The 19985-nt window shown below is 43.8% G+C and overlaps 2 protein-coding genes across 3 annotated transcripts in view; both read right to left on the reverse strand.

The window, feature by feature from the left end:
• On the reverse strand, positions 1-10065 carry C6H15orf40 (chromosome 6 C15orf40 homolog). Of its 2 annotated transcripts, none has more exons than XM_053594785.1 (4): positions 9925-10065; positions 8943-9069; positions 5965-6092; positions 1-1278 (listed from the first exon to the last, which is right to left on the reverse strand). In XM_053594785.1, exons 1-4 carry the CDS (start codon positions 10036-10038, stop codon positions 1270-1272), a joined length of 378 nt encoding a protein of 125 aa, XP_053450760.1. In that variant the 5' UTR covers positions 10039-10065; the 3' UTR covers positions 1-1269. The 2 variants fall into 2 exon arrangements, with proteins under 2 accessions (XP_053450760.1, XP_053450759.1); XM_053594784.1 differs by lacking the exon at positions 1-1278 and adding an exon at positions 2261-4348.
• A 6180-nt stretch (positions 10066-16245) lies between these two features.
• Positions 16246-19985, reverse strand: part of BTBD1 (BTB domain containing 1) — a 58145-nt gene continuing 54405 nt past the window's right edge. Inside the window, exons 7-8 of the mRNA XM_053593327.1 lie at positions 18553-18699; positions 16246-18095 (exon numbers count right to left, since the gene is read on the reverse strand). Of these exons, the coding sequence (XP_053449302.1) occupies positions 17937-18095; positions 18553-18699 (306 nt within the window). The 3' untranslated portion in view covers positions 16246-17936. The remainder of the gene's footprint in view (positions 18096-18552; positions 18700-19985) is intronic.

Genomic DNA, 19985 nt, shown 5'->3' on the forward strand with positions numbered 1-19985 from the left:
CACATATGCCGAGGGTGGTGGGTTCAAACCCAGCCCCGGCCAAACTGCAACAACAACAAAATAGCTGGGCGTTGTGGCGGGCGCCTGTAGTCCCAGCTGCTCGGGAGGCTGAGGCAGGAGAATCACATAAGCCCAAGAGCTGAAGGTTGCTGTAAGCCGTGTGACGCCACGGCACTCTACCAAGGGCAGTAAAGTGAGACTCTGTATCTACCAAAAAAAAAAAAAAGAAAAAAAATGGCAGATGGACGGCCTGCTGACATGTAACTGGGGTGGAAATTGAGCGGGTCCAAGGAGGTAATGTAGTTGTTGGCGCCAGTCATGAGACTTTTATCCATGTACACGATGAAAGTGTTGTCCTGGAACATTCCAGTGGCTGCACGTTGTCTGGAAATTTGAAGTTGGATAAAATACTTTTGGCATCTGGTGCACGGTGGGCGCTCTGTTCCCATAAACTTGGTTACTGGTCCTGTACAACGAGGCATACTTCTTGGTCCTGTAGCCCTGGAACCACCCGGTATTGATGAACTTGGCCAGCAGGTCCTTGCCCACGCGGTAGTAGTCTCTAGTCTCCGGAGGCGCCACAGCCTAGGGCTGCGCGGGCTCCACGCACTCTCGGGGTTTCTTCTCGGTTATTTTGCCTCGGGCAGGCCTGCTGCAACGGTCGGTGGCATCCTGTTACTAAGCGATGGTCCGGTCCGGTCAGCTGACCCCCTAGGGCAGGTGTGGAAGCTCGTGGCCCAGGCTGCCACCGGTAAGAACTGCTGGCCTCCAGCACCAGTGCGGGGCCGCGGGATCCAACGCCGCTCTCCGGTGCTTCCCAGCTGTCCCTGTGGAGGGGGGGGGGGGCGGCCTCGGGAAGACAAAGCCCCAGAACCTGGGACGCCACTGGCAAAGTGACGGGGTTTAGGTGCCCCAAGTCCGCAGCGAGGGGACGCTTACTGAGTACGCCAAGGCGGCTCCCTGATCTGGGGACTGCACGCTTCCAACACGCCGAGCCTAAATTTAGCACGGAGATTTTGCTAGCTTTCTGGAATCCTCCTAAGCCAAATACTCTTCAAACATTAAAACAGTTTGGAGAGCTGGAGGCTCCACTGGCTCGTGTGGCGGGAGGTGAAGGTCCTCTTCGCCCTGAGGCTCCTCCAGAGAGACTGGGGCTCGTTGGCCGGCCTGGCCCCCTTCTGCGGGTGGCACTCCCACTGCTGAGCCCGGAGCTGCAGCAATAGTTTGTGATGACAAGTCTCACTTTGACACAGGATACTGTTATGTTTCTCAAAAATCCTGATTAGGCAAAAAAGTTCCCATGTTAGAACAAAATATGGCCATCATTAAAAAATGAAGTAGAGGGCGGCGCCTGTGGCTCCGTGAGTAGGGCGCCGGCCCCATATGCTGAGGGTGGCGGGTTCAGGCCCAGCCCCGGCCAAACTGCAACAAAAAATAGCCGGGCGTTGTGGCGGGCGCCTGTAGTCCCCGCTGCTTGGGAGGCTGAGGCAAGAGAATCGCGTAAGCCCAAGAGTTAGAGGTTGCTGTGAGCCGTGTGAGGCCACGGCACTCTACCGAGGGCGGTACAGTGAGACTCTGTCTCTACCAAAAAAAAAAAAAAAAAAAATGAAGTAGAGAGATCACTGTAGTGGCAATTGTTGGCTTCAGCATCATTCCTCTCCTCGAAACTGGCCAATTTCATTCAGATACCCAACCTCTACTTTGCTTCTGAGTATGTTGATACTATCTCTATTGGGCCTACATCAATTAAGGTAATTCTCTTTTCTATAGTCATTGATTTAGGGAACTTGTGTCATGACGTTTTCTGACCACAGGGACTGGTTTAGAAACTTCCTACTACCTAATTGGGGATTAGACGGAAGAGGCGGCTGACTGGGAACTTTTGGAAAAGAAATACCAGAACTCGCCTGAGTGGCTTTTTTCCTACTGGAGAGGGTGATACAGGACTGTGAAACCTGGAACCACGTGGCCTTTTGCCTCTTGGAAGGAAGTGGGCATGAAGATGGTCACTGGGCATGAGGATGATCACTGCTAACGAGTTGGGGGATAGAAAGAAAGAGGTCCTAAAGCCCCTTGCCAGGCGCAGACCTGCATCAGTAGGTGGGTGACCGGTTAGGAACCAGGTCGCACAGCAGGAGGTGATGGTGGGGCAAATGAGTAAAGGGTTACCTGTTTTTACAGCAGCTGAATTCTGCTTCCTGTCAGATAAGCGGCAAGAGCACAAGTCCCACAGTAAACTGCCCATGGGAGGGATGGAAAATCTAATGCCTGCACCTCTGAGGTGGAGCTGAGGTGGTGATGGCAGCACTGGGGAGCGGCCACAAATACATTGTCCTTTCTTAGCAGAGGTTTGCACAGAGACCATAACATACTCGTTGCTTGCAGAATCCTATCAAAACCATTCCCCCACAATCTGGTCCATGGGAAAATTGTTTTCCATGAAACTGTCCCTCTGTGCCAAAAAGGTTGGGGAGCACTGCTTTATGACATCACATAGCTGCTGGATTTCCCAGGTATCTGATCTGATAGGTCCCATTACTCTAAGACAACTGGAGTGTGTTTCTGTTATTTGTCAAAGAAGGCATCCTAACAATGATTCATGCAGAAATCACAAGTAAAACGCCTTTCCAGCACATATCGAAAGTGCTGAAAAAAGTGGGAAAAGTTCTTAAGCCAAGACCTGTAAAACAGAAGACCATTGGAGACCTCATCACATGGTAGTCTAGAAGACAACCCAGCTGAGCTCAAACCAAGGTCTGATGTTAATGCGCACTGTGATATTGACTAAGCCACCTAAACTTCCCCGCCCTTGGTTCCTATCAACAAAATAAGTGTTCTAGACGTAACCGGGCATTGTGGTGGGTGCCTGAAGTCCCAGCTACTTGGGAGGCTGAGGCAGAATTACCCAAGTGCAAGAGCTGGAGGTTGCTGTGAGCTGTGACACCATCGCACTCTACCAAGGGTGACAAAGTGAGACGGTCTCTAACAAAAAAAAAAAAAGTTTGAAATGAGTGGTTTCTAGCTCTTTCACCATCAAGAATTTCTATTATTGGTCTTTCCTACAGATTTTGTCCATCATTTTTCTCATGTACTTATTAGACAAAGCATACTGCAAATCAGCTCTTCTGCTCCACAAAGGAAATCATTTATCTTACTAAATTACTATAACTTGACTTAGTGTTTGTAGCTCAGAAGGCACCAGCCACATACACTGGAGCTGGTGATTCGAATCCAGTCTGGGCCTGCCAAACAGCAATGACAACTACGACGAAAAAATAGCTGGGTGTTGTGGCGGGTGCCTGTAGTCCCAGCTACTTGGGAGGCTGAGGCAAGAGACTTGCTTACGCAGAAGAGTTGGAGGTTGCTGTGAGCTGTAATGCCATAGCACTCTGCTGATGGCAACGTAGTGAGACTGTCTCAAAATAAATAAATTACTATAACTTGCACCAAATATGTAAAAATTTATTATTAGCCTTTGTAACTTTAATATAAATGTAAGTTCTGACAGGCTTTTACAAATAGTGAAAGTAGCTTCTAGGTCCTCTTTCTTCTTTTAAGGATCTTTGGACCTTCATAAGAACTGCCAGATTTGATGATTACAAGTTATTAAGAAGAAAATTCAGTGACATCTCAAAAATTATAATTCATATTAAATTACAAGTCTTGATTATTATTTACTTTTTCACAAAATGCTTCAATGTAGTCTTTGAAAGATATAAAAGGTATTTTTTTGAATTTAGCAAAATACCTTAATACATAAAGTAAGACTACAAAGCAGTGTGACAGGTTTTTCTCTGACATTTGTAAACTGGATTAGAAGGCAATCCCCAGAACTCCAGAACTGCTGTGGAGATATTATTTTTATTCATAGTCAGGGTAAACTGTATTTGACAAGGTTGCCATCTTGCATGGTATGAATAAACCTCAAGTTTTGGATATCAGAAGCCCCAACGCAGAATGAAAGGTGTTAAATCATGTCATCTTAAATAGCCTTTCCAGCTCTGTTATTCTGTAATGCCTTGAAATCAAAGTAACATGTTCTAGGCTAGGCTGTTTGTAGACAGGGATTTTAGAACCTATATTCATTCAAAAAATTTTTTTAAATCTTATTTAAAAATATATGTGTACATACACACACACACATACTCCCATGTTTTTCTGTGCACTTAAATATGTTTTCCTATTTAACAGACTCTTCATCATTTGCAATAAAAAAAGCTTCCCAATGATCCATTTTTTTCATTTCTTGCTTTTAGTTCTTTTCAGCTTCCCTTTTTAACTTCTCCAAGATCTCTTCTGGAGTTGTGGAGGCTAAAAGTTTCACCACCTTTTCACGAGACTTACCACCCTGGACCAAAAGGAAAAAACACACTGAACATTCCAATACTATTAGAGACAGCAGACCTCAGCTGTATGATGGGCTTTCCAAATGGCTTAGGTACCACTTTCTCCTGGCCACTTCTGGTCTAACCAAAGACTATCTCTAAGAGATAGAGATTCTACCTTACTAAAGATTTTTACAACTCTCAGGGTTTTCACCTTCATACATGAATTTCTGCAATAATAAAAGCTGGGCATTAAAATTTCAAAATGAATATAGAATCCTTGTAATATTCTAGGTTCAAGTAAATTTTTTGTTTATAAATGAGGCTAGGTGCAGTAGCTCAGGCCTATAATTCTAGAACTCTGGGAGGCTTAGATGGATGGATGGCTTGAGCGCAGGAGTTTGAGACCAGCCTGAGCAAGAGCAAGACCTCATCTCCACCAAAAAATAGAAAAACTAGCCAGGCATTGTGGCAGGCACTTGTAGTCCCAGCTAACTCAGGAGGCTGAGGCACTTGAGCCCTTAAGTTTGAGGTTGTGACAACCCAGCACTCTACCCAGGGTGACAGAGTGAGAGTCTGTCTCAAAAAAAGTCACTTTTAAAACACAAAAATATTGCAATTTTATATAAATTTTGTATAAAAATAATTCTAATAGAAACAAATTGCTATTCTCTACATTGTTAAAATTTCTGAAAATTCCAAACAAAACCAATCATATTGGGCATTATTTCTAAATCACCTGGGCATCACCTTAGACTTACTGAAATAGAATCTGTAGGACTATAAATGCTGTAATTTCACAATCACCTAAAACAACTTTAAAAAGGATTTGTTTTCAAAACACATTCTTTACAGAAGATAAAATCTGAGCAAAGGATTTAGCTACATGGATGGAGTCTGCACAGGTGGAAAAGTGGGGAGTACCTTTCAGGCAAAGGTCAGAGCATGAGCACTAGCCAAAAATCAGAGATCACCTGCTGCAGGTACAGCACACAGATGGATCTGAGGGGCAGCATATTGATCAGTGACTCTGATCAGCCAGAACTGGGATAGCAGCTGTGCAATGCAGCACTGGAAAACAAGTAGCTCTTTAAGAAATACAAACATGGATGGGCCCCATTCCTACTCCTACGGATTCTATTCCAGTAAGTCTAAGGTGATGCCCAGGTAACTTAGAAATCATTTCCAGATGATGCTGATACCCACCCCTAGTTCAAAACCGAGAGTATTAAATGACTTTGTATGAATCTGTCTTCCTAACGAGCTTCTCCTAATGAGCAAGGACAGTGTGTGAATCAGCAATACTTGCTGGACTCATTAACAGAGATAATCAATAGGAACCACTTTAATTAACCTGACAAGTTCAGAATAAATTTAGAAAGGAGAAAATGCTAGAAATGATGACAGCTGAGAAATGTTAAGTACAGAATGTAGAATATCTGAATAAGGACTGGACTGGTAGGAATGAAGGAAACTAAACAGGAAGAATCCTCAGCTTTTGTGGCTATATGAGAGTTAAAATGACTGGTTTTCCAGTTATTTGAAAAAGAAAAAAAAATCAGTGTTTTATGATTCATGATTGATTTGTAATAATAAAAATGTTTAAAGACAGAAAGAGGGGAGAGAGAGAGAGACCTACCTTATCCAAAACCACATCACTCTTCCTGAGTTCTAAGACCTTGGAAAGATACCGGCAGAGCTCAGCATTAGCCTCCCCTTCTGATGGAGGTGCTGCGATGGCTACATTTACGGCTTCTGCTGTCAAATCTGGAATAAAGACAGTGTGGACTTTATCCTTATGAGTTCTTTTTCTTCATGAAATGAGTAAAATTTGAAAAAGAGCTTGCATTTGTCGGGCAAACAGACTTTCAAATAGTAACTGCTGAATGAAGAAATGAATGATTGAACTAATCACAATTAAGGGACCAAAACATACTAAATATGCCTCTACTATTATGGAAAGTAAATTCAAAGAAAACTGATACTCCCCTAACCCTGCTGACCAAGATGGGATTCCTGCAGGAAACTGGAAGAACATCCTGGATTTAGTCAACTGAAATTACACTTGGTCTGATAGGAGGAGCCAAAGACAGGGAATTAGAGGATCTGGGCTTTGGCCTAGCATGTCACTGAGGAAGTGCATGGAAGGGACAGCTCACTAGATTGTACAGGGTTGTGCAGGGTTTCTCATTAGAAACATGAAAGTACAGCCCTAGGTTCATCTCTTAGGTAATAAGCAACTTGAATGTTTTTAAAATTTAATAATGTTTATTTAACATTTATACATAGAACTCACTGCACTATAAGCACACACAAATATTTAAAGGCAGCAGTTCTCAACCTGTGGGTCACAACCCACAGGAACTGTATTAAAGGGTCGCAGCATTAGGAAGGTTGAGAACACTGTTTTTTGTTTTTTTTTTTTGACAGTCTCACTTTGTCACTTTTGGTATAGTGCTGTGGTATCATAGCTCACAGCAACCTCCAGCTCTTGGGCTTAGGCGATCCTCAACCTCAGCCTTCCAAGTAGCTGGGACCACAAGCGCCTGCCACAATGTCCGGCCATTTTTTGTTGCAGTTTGGCTGGGGTTGAGTTTGAACCTGCTACCCTCAGTATATGGGGCTGGCGCCCTACTCACTGAGCCACAGGTGCCACTCGAGAACCACTTTTTTAAGGGCTTTACAAGTATTAACTTGTTTAATCCTCAATGACTTTATGAGGCTATTAGTACCATTTTCATCTCCAATGAGAAAATTGGAATCAAGAAGTAATATACCTAATTTCGCATGGCTAGAAAGTGATGATGTGATTAAAAAATAAATTTCAACTCATGATTTAAAATCCAGGGACAAAGAAGAGCTCTTTGAGACAGAGCCTCAAGCTATAGCCCTGGGTAGAGTGCTGTGGTATCACAGCTCACAGCAACCTCAAACTCCTGGGCTTAAACAATTCTCTTGTCTCAGCCTCCCAAGTAGCTGGGACTACAGGCACCCACCACAACATCTGGCTATGTTTTGGTTGTAGTTGTCATTGTTTGTCAGGCCCTGGCCAGATTCGAACCAGCCAGCTCTGGTGTATATGGCTGGTGCCTTAGCCGCTTAAGCTAAAGGTGCTACCTCTATAGTTATTTCTAAAGACAAAAATATCTACTCAAAGCAGTTTGCAAAGAAGCTTGAACTGATTCTATAGCTCAAGGCTTTACTCAGGTATTTCCACACCCTTACACGCTATCTGTGTAAGCAACATGGCCACAGAATGAAGAATAAGGTGGTTAAAAAAAAAAAAAACCTGCTTCCCAATCTCTTTGACTGTAAAACACATAGTTCTTCACATTTTATCATCTTTGCAACCAAGATGTGTCTTATAACGGATGCAGAAAGTGTTCAGTTGAAATGGGCATTTTTCTTGTGCATAAAGTACTTGTGTACTTTATAGTTAATGCCATCTTAGATTTGAGGAAGCACTCCAACAGTAAGACAGTACCCATAGCCATTGCTTAGAAAATAACGGCCAGGGCTTGGCGCCTTTAGCTCAGCAGCTAGAGGGCCAGCCACTGAATTGGGGATGGCGGGTTTGAACCCAGCCCTGGGCCTGGGTTCAAATGACGACAACTACAACAAAAAATAGCCAGGTGTTGTGGTGGGCGTCTGTAGTCCCACCTGCTTAGGAGGCTGAGGCAAGAAAATCACTTAAGCCCAGGAGTTTGAGGTTGCTGTGAGCTGTGATGCCACGGCACTCCCCCAAGGGTGCCATAGTCAGGCTCATTTAAAAAAAAAAAAAAAATGAAAGAAGAGCAAAGAAAAGAAAAGAAAAGAATGGCCAAGAAGGGTCCAGTCAATAGAGACAAGCCAATATGGTCTTTAGCTAAAACCACAACAATTCTGGGCTTTTGTTTTCAAAATATAAAAATGATTTGGTATGCAGAGCTTTGGAGATAAAATAAGACCTTCAAGATAATTCAGGTCAATGGTTTGCAAACTTCTTTCCTCCCTCAGAATCCCTCCTTTTTGCCAATTTTGTCTGTAATCTCAACATTTAAACAAATGTATATGCAATTGCTCCCACATCTGCCTGGTTTCCCCCTTGCCCAAAGCAGAGATTCTGCAGGCACTTCCAGGGCTCCAAGGAATAGAAACCCTCTTAGTCCAACTATGTCATCTGACAGATGAAAAAAACTGGGCCCCTAAATAAATGTTTTATATTGTTTTGCTTTAAAACAAGCTTACACAGGAAATGATCAGGGGTCTCAGATCTTGGTTTTCTTCCCTTTCTTAGACCAGTCATCATTAAACTGGACCAACATGTCTCTTCTTACTCTAGCCACTGTTTCTAGTTTTGGAATAGGATAAATAAAGAATAATCTAGGCTATACATACATCTCTAATGTTTCCTTTCTAAAATGTCATATTTTTAAAAATGAAAATATGCAATGGTTTTAATTTAAACTTTAAGTATCACATATTCACTTTCAAACACTTTTATATTACAATCTAGAACTTTAAAATAGTGAAGCTGTTAACTGCAGATGTAAAAACCATACTCCTAAGCTTTCAGCTGAGCCAATGGAGGCTGGGGGGACACTTGATTCATAATCCCATCCCAGTGTTTGGATATACCTGTTACAGCGTTCTGTTTGGAGCAAGGTTTGGCATGGATGGTTATGGTGACACAACCTTTTGGATCAACTGCCACAGGAGCTAAGGGAGGAAGTGGTCTCTCTGGTTCATTGCTCTGGCTTTTACCCTAAAATGACAACAACCAGACAGCTTTACAGGTTACAAAGCATTTTCCCACACATTTAATCTTATCTTTCCACTACTCTCTTTCATTTTAACCAAGACAAACTAAATAGTTGTGCCCACTCTTGGCCACCTAGAATGCTCTTCCCATGTCCTTCAAGGCTCAAATTAACTCTTCCACGAAGCTGCCCCGTCGATTTCACTGTTTTTTTTCCTCCCTTGGAAGAAGACCTGACTGGCTTAATGCTCGTTCCCACCATCTCGTTCGTACTTCCGATCCCTCAGAGACACAGATCACGCGTCACTCATCCCACGGGAGCTAGTCTGTGAAGTACTGAGGTTGGGAGTGTGTACGTGTGTCTGGGCGAGGGAGAAGGAATGACAGCGATTGGTATTTAAAGCCTGTTATGTGACCGAAACTGTGCTAGGAACCGAACCAAGCAGTCCAGCCTGCAGCGAGGAAGGAAGAACACACGTAACCAGCACAGCCGCACAGCTGTCGGCGGCGTCTGACCACCCGGTCGAAACCAGTCCCGCAGCAGCGGCGTGAGTGCCGTGTGCTCGACAGGAGGCCGAGGAGGACAGAGATGCTCAGGGCAGCGCCAGTCTGCGACAGAAGAGGCCGGCGAGGCCCCGGGCTGCGTCTGCTCGTGCGCCACCTGGCCCCGCGCTCGGACTTCACCGGGCGGGCGGCAGGAGCCCCAGGCCCGCGGGCTAGAGGCGCCGTCCCGAGCCCCGGAGCTGACAGAGAAATGCAGGCGGGGCCCTTCACCCGCCCGTGGGCCCCGCTTAGTTCCCGCGCTCCTCAAAGAGCCGCCCTGAGGCCCACCCTCCTGTCGCCACGGGACTTGCCACTGGCCTTGCTCGTCGCACCAGCCTTCTTAGGCATATCGGCGCCAGAACAGAGCCGAGCGAAGGCCGGAGCGCCTGGCCCTGCACGAAGATGCCTCCACCCGCAGCCCAGCGGCAGCATCCCCGCCCGGGAGGTGGCGGGGGAGCGGCCGCGCGCCGGAAGGGCCCTCTGCGCCTGCGCACGCGCCCGACCGGGCCGGTGCGGCCCCGGGACCCAGCGCAACAGCCCCGGCCCGAAGGCGACGCCTGGCGGCCGGCGGGAGTGAGTCTCCTGCTCCAGAACCTGCGCGGAAAGGGCAAAGGAAAGGGCTTAAGCAGCTGGTGATCTTCGCTTTCATCACTGGGGGGAAAAGAAAGGTATTGTCACGTCACAGGATTGGAGTGAGAGGCAAAGTATGCACAGGGCCAGGTGTCCTGCCCCTATAGCCAACCAGCAGGTGCATACTGGTTCCCACTCTGCTTCCTCCGTTTTGCCCTTGGGTACATTGCATGTGTCGATGGCACAGGGGATCCCACAATGGTGATGGAGAGGAAATATGTGTTCTATGACACGTGATACAGCGAGACATAAAACTGCAGAAGTCAGCAGAGGCAGATCACGGAGTCACTGTAGGGTTTGAAGCTAGGGATTTGCTGTCCAAGTTTTGTTTTAGAAAGACCACTGTGGCCAGTAGAGGGAAGGCCAGAGATAGAGAGATCTACCTGAACTAGAGTAACTACAGCAGGGATGAAGCGCCGATCATTTCAAGGATATTCAGAAACTGGAATGATCAGAACCTGGGGAATGATTGGATGTGGGAATGAGAACAAGGTCGAGGAAATGCCCCAGTGTGGGGCCGAAAGAACGAGTGTGGAGTGTGTGGTGGAGTTCAGGTTTGGATGTGGTGGTTTGAGATGCCTGTGGGGCATCCAAGTACCGGTACTAAGGGGGTAACTGAAGCTTGAGAGATGAGAGACATTCCGGAGTCCTCTGAAAACAGATGGCAACTGAAGCCGTGGAAATGGATGAAAACAAGGCTTGGAAAGTGTGGGGAGCATGATGGCCCAGGACAGGAATGTCAGGGCAGGTAGTGGCAAGAAGTCACTGAAGGATACTGTCCAGAGGTAGGAGGACAGGGTAATGGCAGCTACAGGAAGGTATTTGAAAAGGGAGTGAGTAGTCACTAGTGAATGTGACAGAGAGAACATATAAAACAAAGACAGAGGTGTCCCCAGGATTTAGAAACCAGGGTATTTTTGGTGGTGACCCACGTAGGAGCACTTTCAGTGGAGAGGAACTGGAGATAACAAGTGTAGCTCAATGACTTCACTCTTGAGTGACTGCTATCTGGAGGGGTAATGACATTCAGACACCTTTATTTTTTAAGGCAGGTAAGAGTTAACCATATTTAGGGCAGTGCCTGTAACGAGGTGGATAGGGCGTGGGCCACATACACTGAGGCTAATGGATTCAAACTCGGCCCAGCCCAGGCCAGCTAAAACAATGACAACTGCAACAACAACAACAACAACAAATAGCCAGGCATTGTGGCGGGCGCCTATAGTCCCAGCTACTCGGGAGGCTGAGGCAAGAGAATTGCTTAAGCCCAAGAGTTGGAGGTTGCTGTGAGCTGTAACACCAGGGCACTCTGCCAAGGGCGATAGCTTGAGACTTGGTCTCAAAAAAAGTTAACTGTATTTAAAGGCCAGTAGGAAGGAGATAGCAGAGGTTACAGCAGAGGGAGATTCCTAAGTTGGGGCAGCGGTCTGAGTACCCGTGAAGACAGATCTGACTATAGGTGGCCTGAGACATGCCTTCCTTCATAAGAGAAGAAGAAAACTTGGGTGCACATGTAGGTGCATCTGTGTAGGGGTGTCCATTGAGAGGTAGGAGATGCTTTGTCTACTAGGAGAAACAAATTGACCAGAAGGGAGCTCTCAAGGAAGAACAGATAACATGTCAAGGGGCTCCCCAAGGACTGACCAGATGTTTGGTCTACAATGGGGGTCTCCAAGGACTGACCAATCAGAAAGAGGCAGAAAACCACAAAGTGAGGTTTGGTCAGGCCTTTGATAGTCTTTGGAGCACATGCATAGTGAGGTAACAATTGTGTCCCTAAATGAACTACCCTCATTAACACAGTAAAAATCATACCCATGAGTTTATAAATACCATGGTAACCCCCAGAAATTGACCTACAGGAATAGAAAAGGATAGCATTCCCAATTCCAGGAATTCTCCACCCTTTCCAAGAAAAACCATGAATGTTCCATCCCCCATTTAAGATAAAGTTAGAGAATTGGCATAAAGGGAGAAATCTTGTTAAACTCAGGGTCTTCTCCATTCATGGGGGCTGATCCATTCCTTCTCTAGAATGTGCTATGCTTTAATAACTTCGGCTGCTTGCACCTGCTTGCTCTCCTCATTTACTGTTGACCATCCTTCAGTACTGGAAACCATGAACCTGGCAACACGGGGACCTGACATCTGGTCCCCAAACCTAACAACAGGAGCTGGAATTTCCTTCATTAGCTAAGGCTGGAGAGTATGTTGAAGTGTGAATTTAAACACTGTTTTCCATGAGCTGACAAGTGAAATTCCCCCAGCAGCACCAGTAAAGGGAGACCCATGAAATCATCATGGTCCTAATCTGTGCAGTTATGCTTTTTAAATGTTTGAGCTCAGTAGCCAGAGTTAAAGATTAGGCAGACAACTGGGTTGATCCAGGTGTATACAAGTAGGTTCAGGGTTATTGATGAAAGGGTTAAAGTGACTGAAGATCAAAGATGGAGAAGGGGGGAAAAGACCAGAAGTAGAGTCTGAGTAGGGATGGAAGTAGAGAGCATCGACAGAAAAAGAGGTCAAAGGGCTGCAGTCTTCAGGGTCAATAAAGGGTGAATGGACAAGCCAGACAGCGGGAAGCATGGAAGGTTGTGGGCAGAGGGGGTGCCGAATGTACTTTTCAGAGGCAGAGCAACTGCGCTTCCTGTCACGGTACGTGGCATGTTTGTGAGAAGGAATGGTGAAGGTGGCTGGAGGTCAGGAAACTGTGAACCTAGGTTTGGGTGGGTTGTTCACACAGATACTGAGGCCACTCAGTATGAGCAGACTAAAGTGAGCCAGGTGTTGAACCAAAACCATAATTTCTTTCTTTGAAATCAGTTAAGAATTGAGACACAAAAGCTGAACCAGCATCATAGAGCAGTCATTTGTAGCAATTGTGAAGTCATAGCAGCCTCAATTATAGCTTTCACAGCTATAATGGAAATAAAGGGGACACTCGTGGTGGTGTTATTAGTGGTATCTGGCAGGTGGCTAGATAGGTGGTGAACGGGGTGGAGAGAGACAGAAAACTATCTGGCCTTTCTCACAGATGACTAGGAAGCTGGTAGGGGGTGGGGCATGAGGACTGTATTATATCAGCCAGGAGACAGCCATCAGCCCCATTTGCCAGCAGAATTATGACCTTGTTGCTTCTTCAAATCTGTCTCTGGAAGGGAAAGAGAAAGGTAGAGTAGAAAGATATATTGCCTAAAGGTGAGGGAAAGAACAGACTATAATCCAGAGGGCAAAACCCCATTAATAATGTTTATGCTGGGGGCGCCGGCCCCATATGCCGAGGGTGGCGGGTTCAGACCCGGCCCCGGCCAAACTGCAACCAAAAAATAGCCGGGCGTTGTGGCAGGCGCCTGTAGTCCCAGCTACTCGGGAGGCTGAGGCAAGAGAATCGCTTAAGCCCAGGAGTTGGAGGTTGCTGTGAGCTGTGTGAGGCCACGGCACTCTACCAAGGGCCATAAAGTGAGACTCTGTCTCTACAAAAAAAAAAAAAAATAATAATAATGTTTATGCTGGTCTCTAGTTTCATTTTGAGACTGGGATCTTGAACTTCTGGGCTCAAGTGATCCTTTTACCTGTGCTTTCCAAGTAGCTGGGACTGTAAGCCCCATTTTATTTTTATTCTCCTTCATTTTTTTTTCTTTGAGACAGCCTCAAGCTGTTGTCCTGGGTAGAATGCTGTGGTATCACAGCTCACAACAACCTCCAATGCTTGGGCTTAAGCAATTCTCTTGCCTCAGCCTCTGAAGTAGCTGGGACTACAGGTGCCAGCCACAGCGCCTGGCTATTTTTGGTTGTAGTTGTCGTCAGCCACAATGCCCAGCTACTTTTTGGTTGTAGTTGTCATTGTTGTTTGGCAGGCCTGGGCTGGATTTGAACCTGCCAGCTTTGGTGTGTGTGGCTGGTGCCTCAGCTGGTTGAGCTACAGGCGCTAAGCCTATCTCCTTCAGTTTTAAGTAGAGTTCCTTTTTTTTTTTTTTTTTTTGAGACAGTTTCACTTTGTCACCCCTCAGGAGAGTGCTGTGTCGTCATAGCTCATAGCAACCTCAAACTCCTGGGCTCAAGCAATCCTCTAGCCTCGGCGTCCTGACTAGCTGGGACTATAGGCACTCAACCACAATGCCCGGCTATTCTTTTTGAGAGATGGGGGTTTCCCTCTTTCTCAGGCTGGTCTCGAACTTCTTAGCTCAGGTGAGCCACCACACTCAGCCTAGATAGAATTCCATTTTTTCTTTCTGTTTTTGGAGAAAGTCTCACTTTGTTGCCGAGGCTAGAGTGCTGTGGTGTCATCATAGCTCACAGCAAGCTCAAATTCCTGGGCTCAAGTGATCCCTTGCCTCAGCCTCCTGAGTAGTGTGCACTACCACACTCAGCTAATGTTTTCTATTTTTAGTAGAGATGGGGTCTGGCTTTTACTCAGGCTGGTCTCAAATTTCCAAGCTCAAGGGATCCTCCTGCCTCAGCCTCCCAGAGTGTTAGGATTACAGGTGTGAAATATTGTGTTCAACCTAGAGTTTCATTTTTTAAACTTGTTTTTCTTTTTCTTGCTCTGTCACTTGGGCTAGAGTGCAGTGGCATTATCACAGCTTCTGGGCTCAAGTGATCCTACTGCCTCAGCCTCTCAGGTATCGGAAGGAGCCAGGACAACAGATACATGCCACCAGGCCCAGCTAATTTTTCCAATTATCGCCAAGACAGGGTCTCATTCTTGCTCAGGCTGGTCTGAAACTCCTAGCCTCAAGCCCACCTCAGCCTCCCAGAGTGCTAGGCATGACCCACAGTCCCTGGAGTTCCATTTTAAAACTCCATCTTGTCTTAGCTTTACCAATGGAGTGAAAGGAAAAGGATTTTTAAAAAAGCACACCCACTAGGGTATGTGAGTAAATGCCGTGTAGCTCTGAGGCTGGGATCACCATGGTACACGTACCTTACCTCTAGTGATAGAAGGGTTTTGTCTAATTTGGGGAGAATTGCCAAGTTTTGAATCTAGATGACCAGAACAGGGAAGTTGTGTTTAGAAGTGGTTTGAAGAACACTCTCAAAAGGGAAGTGGAACAATAATTTGAGACATATTAGATTTGACATGCCACATTTTTAGACCTTGCTCTAATGTCTTACAAGCTTGCCTTGTAAGTTGTAAGATAAATTTTTTCTTTAAACTATGGGTACTACTTATGTGGACTTAAAAGAATGAACACAATAATGTAAACAAACTCTTAAAACCGTTAGGTAGATACTGGGATATCATAATTTCTTAAAATAGAAAGTTTTTATGTTCTACAGTAGACACACATTAGTCAAGTATCCTTTTTGGTCTTATTGCAAAGTTTAAGAAGGGTGACAAAATGTTATTTTTGGACCCACCAAAGTAGTTTCTCAGTTCTGTAACCTGGCAGATCACAACTGGATTCAAATTCCACCTCCCATCACTTACTGACTCGTTCTAATAAGAATGTATATCAAACACTTACTGCAGAGTTTGGTACACAGTAATCACTCAGGTAGCTATTAGTAACAAACATTTGTGAAATGATTGTCACACTGAAAAGAGTAATTAACAAGATTATTTCTTGTTTTCTCCCCCATTTTTCACTGTCCACTTCCTGAGACCACAAAAAAGTGCTCAAGAATCAGATGGCAGCATCTGTCACTATTGCTGTAGTTACCATGAATGCTTTGAGATAGCAGTGAGGCGGTTTTTTTTTTTTTTTTTGAGACAGAGTCTCAAGCTATCGCCTTGGGTAGAGTGCCACGGCATCATAGCTCACAACAACCTCCAATGCTTGGGCTCAAGCCATCTTCTTGCCTCAGTTATTCTGCTATCCACCTGCCTCAGCCCCCCAGAGTGCTGGGATTACAGGTTTGAGCCACTGTGCCCCACCAGTGAGGCGTTCTTATTTTGGGTTGTGTCGTACTTCTATAAATAAAGTTAAACCTCAATAATTAGAACCTTTGTTTCAAAATGGTGTCTCACATTCAACCTTCAGACGAAAAAGACACATGATAAAAAGGTAAAAGGATAATATATATTTATTGTTTAAAAATTCCAGGGGATTGCCCAATGTTAGCAAACAGTTCTGTTTCTTGTCCCTTCTATGGCTATGTCCAGTTACAATCGTTGTTTAGTGCAACACACTTGAGGTATATGAAATGCCTCAAACGCCAACAAACACTAACTTATCTCTGACATAGCGTACTTTTTAAGTTGAAGTTTTTTCTATGATGGTTACTACAGAGTGTTTGCTGGTTAATTTTTAGTTACCCAGGGCCATGTATACCATAGGACCACACACACACACACACAAAGTATTCCAGTTAACTGAGGTTTATATCCAGAAGACATGATACCAGAGATAGGAAAATTTCCTTTTTTCCCCCCAGCAATTTCAAGAGACCTCAACTACCATCACACCTCACTTCCTTCTTGAAAATGTAAATTGAAGCATTACTTTAGATGAACATTTTTTAATACTCTAATTACTATTATTCAGAAAAAATTCTTAAGCTGATAACTTAGAAGAAGTATGAATTTTAATCATCTTCCACACCTATCTGATACACCTTAAAATTTAATTACACTTAATTTTTAATAACGGAATCACTTTCAAGGGAAAAAAATGAATGTTATTTCACTTACATCAAAAACTCTGCTCTGTAAGAAAGTATATAAATGTCCTTCTGCCAGATATGTGTCCTACACTTCCCATCCCCTCCTAATACAGCTGTACAGCAACATTAATGAGGTACAAATATCAAACACATACTTTACTTCTTGGATAGAAATGTGTATGGTAGAAAGCTTTCTTCTCAGGAGTGACCCTGTTGGGAATCATTATATGACTTCAGAGAAGTTGTTAGAAACATTAGCATTTTATTCAGTTTCTTGCTGTGCAGCATTAGCACAACGCTGAGGAGAGGGCTGTGTCCCCATCACCACCATCACCGTCTCAGTTTCTAGACTCAGAGGCAGCATCCCCCACACAGACAGAGGAACAGTGGTGCAGTTTATTGAAAATGAATCCACTTAGACTATACCTCTACGTTGTTTGTCACATTATTAGGAATTCGTACAAACTCCATTTATAATTTTAAAATGGTACTATGTAACACAATACTACACTATTACAAAATATCCTTCTCTGTAAATGCATGGAAATTTTTCTTAGGCATTTTATTAGGCTTATTTTTTGCATTATTCCAAATGCTGACCATCCAATATTTCAAACCTCCCAAATATAAAGTCAATTTTCTTAATTTTCTGAAATTAATTATTTAAGTTAATAGGAATTCTACAAGAATGCTGACCCATCTCATCTCAAAGCCTATTTACCCATCTCATCTAACCTTCAAAATAATTAAAACAAAAACAATCTGAAACCAGCTATATGTGTAACAAGAATCTTTTAATTCCAAAACTATTAAAAGTCCAGGAATCAGGTGATCTATGAAATTATACAAGATGAAGCTGAACCAGCTGCACTTTTTAAAAACAATTAAACCCAGTTTTCTTTTCCCCAAAGGTTATAAGAAAATGGAAAATCTGCCTTTGAATCATGTAGAGATTTAAATCAATATTTTTCTATCTCCTCTAAGAAACTCAAATGTTTCTTATCTTATAAATATTCATAACACTCAAACTACTTTTCTGCTTTTGACACTAGACTGCATGGTACTATCTCGTCAAGATGTATTATAATGCTCAATTACGTGTAAAATATTATTTCCGGTATTTGTCCATCTTCTATTGAAGTGCCATTATTATTGCCAGGGGAACTAAAAAAGAAAAAAACAGTCTTGCTTGCAGCAGGGGTCTCATGCACTACTTTCTTCAATCCTTTTGTGCCATAGTGAGAATCTGGGCCCTAAATGAGAACACAAGTTTCCTTAATAACTTTCACTTAATAAGCACTAAATTTAATGTGGCATTTTAATTAATGTTCTATTATATTTCACTATAGCTCCTGCATAAAATTTTATGCTTAATCTTAATGAAAAATGAAGTTTTTATTAAAAAACAGATTAATGAGTAAAAATACTGAATAGAGAGCTCAGCTCTTAGTAAAGTGAAAAGGTTTTTAAGAAAGTAATTTTCTCTTTTGTCAAACATTCAGTTTCCCACTCAAAAGCTACTTCTGAAGAACTCTCTTTCAGAACCCAACTGTGCTAAGAAACTATTTCTTTAAATTCACATGTTTGTTTCTAAGCACTTTTCTTGAAGCACTGGAATACTTCAGTTTCTTGCCCTGCACTGTCCGTGACTCTCAGCAGTAACACTGCTTTCTGTGATGGCCAGGGGAAGCCGCCTGGCACTGGGCTCACCTTGAGTGTAGCGCACGCCGTGTAGCACACGTTGGGCAGGATCTCTATCGGTTCTTTGAACATGACCCTGAAAGTATTAGCTGTCCCATCACAACTAAATCCAGTATCGTTTTGTCCCAGGGTTTGTTTTTTTTCATATTCAATGATCTATAATTTTTAAAGGACAAATGACATTGAAGTTAAACCAAATGAAACAAAGATTATGGAAAAGAATACAAAGCTCTTAGAAACAGCAGAGCAGACTACTAAATCTGTGTTCTAATTTCCTCTACTTACCTATATCCACCAAAGGTGGTTTTCAACATGCTGTTTATCACTTATCACCATAAGCTGTCAGACAGCTGGGGCTGACTGTAGCACAGGTGCTTTCACAAAAGTTGCAGGGTGCTGTGTGGATTTTAGATTCCTGAGCAAAATTACTCCCTGCTTGTCTGCCTTGTTGCCAGAAAATTCTCTTAGTATTTCTAAACGTTATTATAATTAAAATGACCTTAAATACAGTGCCAGTTTTATGAATATTCAGTGTAAAACTTCTGCCTTTCCAATTTAGTCCCACAATCTGTGCCATGCTCTATGCTAGGCACGGATGGACACCCTCACTAGAGAAGACATGTTCACAGAGGCAGTTCAGAGCAGGGGCTGCAGAGAGCCATGCACAGAGGAAAAGCCAATTCTGTTGAGCTGGTTAGCTGAAGAAGAGAAGAGTTTTAAAAGCTCAAGTCAGAGCTTACCAGGGTAAGAGAGAAAAGGTCTTCTATGCCTGGGGAAGCACAGCACAGGCAGATAGAAACCTGCCTTTTTGCTACATTAGATAAAAACTAGTAGTGAACAGAAACAGCTTCTGTGCTGTGAGAGGTCAGGACAGTGACTGGGCTTCTGGGGCGCTGTGATGTCCTGTTTGTCCAGGCACTGGTCACACAGGCATGTTCAGTCTGTGAACGTTATGTACCCCTCACAATGATGCATGCTCATCTGTGTGTCACAGGTCAACAAAAAATGATAATAAAACAACATGACACAATGGTGTCCCAGAATAAGGCATCTGGTTGTGACCATGCAATCTAGAGCAAACCATTTCACTTTTCTAAACTTCAGTTTTATCTTTTAATTTGGGAAAGAAATCTTGTTTTGTCTTCTTCCTAAGATTATTGTTGAGAATCAAATTATAAAACAACAGCAACAAACAAAACTAGCAAGACTGTGTGCCAAACACTTTATATGCACTGTCTCTAGCAGTCCTCACAGAACTGTAATGCAGCCATCACTGCTGTCTCAGCAGACGAGGAAACTGAGGCTTGGGGAGCTAAACAATTTGCCCATAGTTGCACCTTAGAGGCAACACAGCTGAGATTTTTACTCGGGCAGATCTGACTTTAAAGCTCATTGACTTAGTCATTTTAAAAAATCTATAAAATATAGGTAAAAATCTCTAG

The sequence above is a fragment of the Nycticebus coucang genome, chromosome 6, assembly GCF_027406575.1.
Source record: "Nycticebus coucang isolate mNycCou1 chromosome 6, mNycCou1.pri, whole genome shotgun sequence".
NCBI classification, from domain to species: Eukaryota; Metazoa; Chordata; class Mammalia; order Primates; family Lorisidae; genus Nycticebus; species Nycticebus coucang.

What these genes read in the sequence shown, in the direction of transcription:
- C6H15orf40 (XM_053594784.1), bottom strand. Translation starts at nt 10,038, where the DNA reads ATGCTGCCGCTGGGCTGCGGGTGGAGGCATCTTCGTGCAGGGCCAGGC. An exon ending in AGGCTGGTGCGACGAGCAAG is followed by an intron (nt 9,070 to 9,924) that starts GCCAGTGGCAAG and finishes TTGTCATTTTAG; the next exon opens with GGTAAAAGCCAGAGCAATGA. An exon ending in CAAACAGAACGCTGTAACAG is followed by an intron (nt 6,093 to 8,942) that starts GTATATCCAAAC and finishes TCTTTATTCCAG; the next exon opens with ATTTGACAGCAGAAGCCGTA.